Below are 6,761 nucleotides of genomic sequence, written 5' to 3' on the forward strand. Positions count from 1 at the left end.
CTCCGTCTGCAACCAGCACTAGATCGCCGACCTGCAAAGGTTTGGTTTCGGCGAACCATTTTGGTTGCCTACGGATGACCGGTTAATATTCGATCAGAAAACGCTGCCAGAACTTGTCCAGTTGCCGTTGAATTCCACCCCAGGTTTCCCGCAAATTATTTTGGGATTCGCTAATCCCCACACCAGTCTGCTTCGCTCCACTAGAATTTCCCAAAAGGAAGTGATTGGGTGTTAAAGCTTCTGACTCCTCGGAGTCAAGGGGTAAGTATGTCAGAGGCCTCGAATTAACCGTTCTCTCCGCTTCTACAACCAGCGTTAAAAGTTCTTCATCGTTTAATTTCCCCTCCATGTATGCATCCTTCATAGCCGACTTGACAGACCGTACCAACCTTTCCCAAGCGCCCCCATGTGTTGAGCCCCGGGAGGTATGAAACTCCACTTCGTCGTTGTGCTGGTGAATGTCACAGACAACTCTTTGTCGATCTGCTCACGAAGTATACGTTCCGCACCTTGGAAGTTCGTTCCGTTGTCGCTAAAAATTTCCATTGGCGACCCTCGACGACCGACGAATCGTCGTACACAGGAGATACAGGAAGCCTTTGACAGACTATAGGCAACTTCAAGATGAACAGACCGAACGGTGATACACGTAAAGAGGGCGATCCATCTCTTCACGTTCGACCTTCCAACTTTCGTCAGGAACGGGCCAAAATAATCCAGGCCTACGTAGGTGAACGGACGGTAATGCATCGCTAGGCGGGCTGGAGGAAATGCCGCCATCGGTGGATTGCTAGAACGTGCCTTGCGGATCTTGCACAGCTGACACTTATAGACCACTGACTTAACAAGCTGACGTAGACTCGAGATGGTAAAGCGCTGGCGCAGTTCGTTAACGACAGTTTCGTTGTTCGCATGTCGATAGCGACGATGATAATCTTCCACCAGAATTCTCATTGCTCGGTGCTTTGGTGGCAGGATGAGTGGAAAACGGGCATCGAATTCCAATTCTCTTGCCGCAGCTACACGACTTTGTGGCCTCAGCAAACCATTTTCATCTACTGCGGGCATTAATTGGTAAAGCTTGCTGTTTCGATCAATGGACCCATGACCGTTTTGTTGAGAATCTCTCTGTTCAAGAACCGCCGTTTCGTCTGGATAGCTTTCTCGTTGGACCAGCTTCATTATCGTCCGTTCAGCGTCGAGCAGTGTAGCTTGTGTAAGGGATCCGCACCGCTTCTGTTCCGGTTTAGAGATGTTGAAGAAGAAACGTAGAACGTAAGCCGTAGTGCGTAACATCCTCTTCCAGGTCGAAAATCGTTCGAAATCCAGCACTGGTTCCATCGCGAAATGAAACAACACCGAAGGTCCAGCATCTTCGGTTGTCACCTCCACTGTTCCAGTCATTTGCGGCCATTTCTCCTCGGGAAGTCGCAGGAAATCCGGCCCGTTGAACCATTGGCTATCTGGGTGGAAATAAGGTCCTCGGCCCCACTTGGTAGATTCATCTGCAGGGTTAAGTTTGACATCCGTGATCTCAAATATCTCGCCTACCCGATGAGCTACGAAGGGTTTGTCGCGTCGCGGGTCCGACCGTATCCAAGATCTTGCTGTCGAAGAGTCTGTCCAAAGGAATCTCTTGGAGAACACGACCGGATGATTGTCTTGCACGAATTTAAGAAGACGCGCCCCAAGGACGCATGCTTGCAGCTCGAGCCTCGGGATGGACATCGGTTTTAGCGGAGCTACCTTCGATTTTCCGGAAACTAACACACAGTCGCCTACGGTCGTTCGGATATAAGCTGCACACGAATAAGCAATCTCACTTGCATCGAAAAATACGTGAAGCTGAGCATCCTCATACGTGTCTTTTGTGGCTCGGGGAAAATAACATCTGGGTATTCTCAATGTTGAAATGAACTCTATCATCCTTGTCCAGCGGTTCCAGTTTTCGAACACTTCATCGCTTACTGTTTCATCCCACTGCGTTCCAGCTCGCCACAATTCTTGGATAAGCACTTTTCATGGATTATAAACGGCGCAAGTAATCCCAGGGGATCGAACAACGACATTACGCACCGCAGTACCTGACGTTTTGTCGGCCGGGTGTCATGGTGCAGAAGGTTCGTAATTTCATCGCTCATACGGGTGGGGAAGCTCAATTCGTCAGAGCTTGAGGTCCACAGCTTTCCAAGCACGCAATCCACCTGTTCGCCGCAATCTAGGTTAAGGTTCTTGCTGTCTATTACCGCTGGTTCTCCGAGTTTCGTCAGGACCCTTTCACTGTTGGATCTCCAGTTTCGTAGATGGAATCCTCCGTTGTGATGAATCAGCCGTACTTCTGCCGAAATCTTCACCGCTTACGTTTCGGTGCCAAAACTGTCGAGGTAATCGTCGACATAGTGGCTCTTTAAAATTCCTTCGACAGCTCTTGGGTATTGCTTGATGTGTTCCTGGGCATTCACGTTTTTGACGTACTGCGCCGAAGCAGGTGAGCACGTAGCACCGAACGTCGCAACGTCCATCAGGTATATTTGGACCGGCCCATCCGCAGTATCGCTCCACAGAAAGCGTAATGAGTTTTTGTCATCCTGTATTATACCCAATTGGTGGAACATTTGTTCTATGTCTGCACTAACAGCAAAATAGTACAGACGAAAGCGGAAAAGTACAGCGGGTAAGAGGGTAAGCTGGTCCGGTCCTTTCAGCAGTACACTGTTCAGTGATACACCGGAGGCCTTCGCCGCTGCATCCCAGATGAGTCGCACCTTCCCAGGTTTGTTTGGGTTCGTAACTGCTCCCAATGGTAAAAACCAAGCTTTCCTGGGGTTCGCACTCTCCAATTCGGCCGGCGTCGCTCTATGTGCATAACCCTTTTCTACGTACTCTTTTATTTGACGACTGATATTCTCACGTAGAGCTGGGTTGCGGTCCATCCTTCGTTGTAGACACTGATGCCTTTGCAATGCCATACCGTAGCTGTCAGGTAACTCTATTTCTTCTTCCGTCCACAGTAAACCTGTTTCGTAGTGTCGGCCGATACGCTTCGTCGTTTTTTCCAACATTTCTTGAGCTCGCTGTTCTTCCGCGCTGAGACAGTCCCCAAGCTGCCTTACTCCACTCTCTTCCACAGCAAAGAACCCGATCAGAATTGCTGGTCTAGCGTTATGGTAGCTTTGAATCGGCAACTGCCTCAGGTGAGCAAACCTCTTTGTTGCCCTCTCTACATCGAAGGATTGCATCGGTAAGTCCAAATTCTGTACCGTGCGGGCATTCACTAATTGGTAATGACACTGTGGATCCAATCCCGAAACAATAATCGTCACCGTCTTTGAATTCTTCTCTTCTCTTGACGTATTCCCGGTCCACCTCAGAAAAAGTGGTTGCGAGTCTCCTGCTATGCCAAGCTGCGCTACCAGACCGCCCTCGACCAGGGTTAATGATGACCCCTCGTCCAAAAAAGCGAAGGTGTTGACCTGGCCCGACTTCCCGTACAACGTCACGGGTAAGATCCGGAACAAAACACCGGAATCCTGGGGCCGATTGGTATTGATATTCGCTAATTGCGTTACTGGTGTCGTTGCTTTCCCGTGCAGCAATGGATGGTGTTTGAACTGACAACCGTTTACGTTGCACTTGCTGCTAATACGGCATGCTCTTCTGCCGTGTCCATACAGACAAATTTGACACAAGGTTAGTGCCCTACTTCTGGCTATTTACACGAAAAATTAAATATTTTGAGAACCGCGCGCGCAAGGAAATATGTTATCCCTCGACACTCCACTTCCAAATACGGCAATTCATTCTTCGTGAGAGGTGTTTCACATTGGAACTCATTACCCAATAATCTTACTCTAATGAATTCGAAATTTGCATTTAAGAAGAAATGTTTAGAGCACTTTAACCGTTAAATTAGTAGAATTAGTCAAATTGAAATCATAAAAGTTATATTAGTGACGCACTGTTCTGTATACAAATCATTGTAGCATTTAAATGAGACCGAAGTCTCAAGTTACATAATACAAATTAAATAAATAAATAAAAATATATAAATACAAAAATATAACCCGTCGCCATCGATCATCGATTGAGAGCGCTCTAAACGCTTGGCACTCGCGAAGCTTGTGACCTTCTTTCTCGCAATGTAAACACCTACTGGTCTTAAGCTGGGTTGTCGTTGTAGTGGCTGTCTCGTCGGCCTTATGTGAATTGACGTACACATTCGATTTCTCTCTTGCGGTGTTCTTTCGTGGGTCCGATTCATACAGCACTACACTTGAAGCGTCTTGCATCACCCCAGTCATATAGTCACTGAAGGTTTTCAAATCAACTACAGCACGTCCTCGCTTGTAGCCGGCCCACATCAATTTCTGATCCGCAGGCATCTTTCCGACGAGTTCCTGTAGTAGGGTAGGATTCGACAAATGCGCTCTCTCGTTAGCCTGCTTCAATATGATCGCACAGCACAGCACAGCAAAGATTGACGTGATGTAAGTTGTCGTGGAGTAGGTATCGACTCTCCCTCGTCCTGGTTCTAATCTGGTGGTGGTTCTTCCCAAGAGCTCGGAGGATTATTAGTCGAAGGCTGCTGCATCAGAAGCTGCTGCGTCGGTGGAGTTTGCGCTTGAAGCGGCTGTAAAGGAGACTGATACGTTGACTGCTGCATCGGTGCAAATTGTGCTTGGGGCTGGATCGTCGACTGCTGCGTTTGCGGGTACTGCGCTGGGGGCTGCTGTATAGGGAGATAGTACAGTGGATGCTGCTGCATCGGAAGTTGCTGTATATGGGATTGTCGCATAGGTAAATCCTGAACTGAATACTGCATCATTTTATGACGCTGCACCTGTGGATACTGCGCTGGTGGTTGCTGCACATGTGGATACTGCACTGGAGATCGTTGTACCTGATAAGGTTGCCACGGAGTGGACTGTACCGGAAGCTGCTGCGCTGGAATCTTCTGCACCGAAGCAGGCTGCCTTGGAACCTGCATTACCGGTAGATGCTGAGGCGACTGATGCTGCGTTGAATTCTGCGGCATCGGCGGAAATTGCACCCGGAGACACTGCATTTGAGGATTCTGCAGAGAACTTTGCTGAAGTGGAGGTTCTAACGACTGAGTGGAAGATTGCAGCGCTAACGATGGCAGCGTAGGTTGCTGCACAGATGGCTGCATCACTGAAGACTGAACCGAAGGCGGATTCATTGATGGTTGCATCGTAGGCTGCTGCATTGCAAGCTGTTTTTTTGACGACTCTGGTATGGGGGGCAATTGAGTTGATACGAGGGAGGAAGGTGTACATTGACTAGTCTGTTTTTGCAAGATAGTATTATTCTTTATTATATTTGAGTGCGCGTGGGCTAAACGCTGCTGCTGGTTACGGGGAGTTTGCATAGTTGGACATAGTATTGATTGAGAAATATTGCTTTCTTTCGCTTGATCGGTTTGATTTTCAGAGGCATGACACTTACCAGGTGATACGTTAGGATTAGGGTTAGGTGGTAATACGCTAGGAGACGGCACACCAAGTGATTTTGCGCTCTGTCGCGGCAGTCCGTTTTCGCCAGTCAATATTTTTGTTTCAATTGACTACCTTCGGTAGTCAGTCCTCCTGTTGGAGGCATTATTGACAAACGATGTACGGTTGAATGCATCGCTTCCATTGCCATCCGGCACAATTCCAATTGTCGCTGTAAGTGAGTCATCTGAGGGAGGGTTGGTTCCGACTGCGCTAAACACTGCGTCTCTCGCCGATCCACGTTATCTTCTATCGTAGGTACTACTAGGTGGCTTAGGTCTTCAGTAGTGTCGAATGTTGGGATGGTTCGATCTCGAAGAGGGGAACTATGGTGAGGGATGTTAAGGCTAAGGGAAATTCCTCGGCAATACCTCCTACTGTCGCATCGGAATTCAAATCAGTGGATTGAAGATTATGCTGCTGGATCTCCGAAGCTGCTGGCATTTCATTTCCGCCTGCCGCGCTAGATTGTGGATTCGCGCTATTTTCAATCCAATCGTTAACTCTTCCGATGCTGTCCGCTCGACTCACTCGACTCACTCGGCTCCTTCTCTCTTCCTCAGCGGCAACCAAAACTTCCAGTAGTTCCTTTTGCTCCTTCAAGAACTTCTTTTCCAGTCCAATCTCCGCTCGTTGTTTCTCCAACTCCTGGCGTTCCCGCAATCTGGCCATGCTATCCGTTAAGTGCGATGATGACCGAGTAGCGACACTGGCTCTCGACGATGCACGGGAGTGAGGTTTACATCGAATGCATATCCATGCACGATCGGCGATCGAATCGGCGACTCCAGCACAGCTGAAGTGCCACCAAGTATCGCATGCGTCACATTGGACCATATTTTCCGCATCTTCCGGTCTGGTGCATCCAGCACATCCAACCTTTGGTCCGGAATTTGATGGGTTGCTCATCTTGAAATTTTGAAGTTTATTACGACACCAAAGAAAGGCAACGCACTGATTCCTGTAGCGAGTTTTATTCAACTGCTTCAAACCGCAAATTAATTTGGCATTAATTTCAGATAGCATTATTATTTAATTTCCTTACATTTCAGTGGCCCGTTCAATAGGTTGGCCTTTCAATTCACCGTCGAATTTTAGGTTAAATCTAGATCCTAAGTAATTCGCTCTAGCTCTAGCGTAATATATTAATATAAGTAATTTTACCATATCTAGTTCGTAAGTAGGTTTAGAACTAGATTATAAGTTTTTATCAAATTTCACCTGAATGCTACTATACTTTATTATTCT

The 6,761-nt window shown here is 47.7% G+C and overlaps 2 protein-coding genes across 2 annotated transcripts; both read right to left on the reverse strand.

Moving 5' to 3' along the window:
- Nucleotides 1-360: 360 nt before the first annotated feature.
- On the reverse strand, nucleotides 361-4,382 carry LOC129773987 (uncharacterized). Its single transcript, XM_055777670.1, has 4 exons — nucleotides 4,154-4,382; nucleotides 2,362-3,709; nucleotides 1,969-2,280; nucleotides 361-1,891 (listed from the first exon to the last, which is right to left on the reverse strand). The coding sequence occupies exons 1-4, from the start codon at nucleotides 4,380-4,382 to the stop codon at nucleotides 361-363; spliced, it is 3,420 nt and encodes a 1,139-aa protein (XP_055633645.1).
- A 149-nt stretch (nucleotides 4,383-4,531) lies between these two features.
- On the reverse strand, nucleotides 4,532-5,227 carry LOC129773988 (uncharacterized). The gene has a single exon (XM_055777671.1). It carries the CDS (start codon nucleotides 5,225-5,227, stop codon nucleotides 4,532-4,534), a length of 696 nt encoding a protein of 231 aa, XP_055633646.1.
- Nucleotides 5,228-6,761: the final 1,534 nt, after the last annotated feature.

Source organism: Toxorhynchites rutilus, chromosome 3 (genome assembly GCF_029784135.1).
Source record: "Toxorhynchites rutilus septentrionalis strain SRP chromosome 3, ASM2978413v1, whole genome shotgun sequence".
Taxonomy (NCBI): domain Eukaryota; kingdom Metazoa; phylum Arthropoda; class Insecta; order Diptera; family Culicidae; genus Toxorhynchites; species Toxorhynchites rutilus.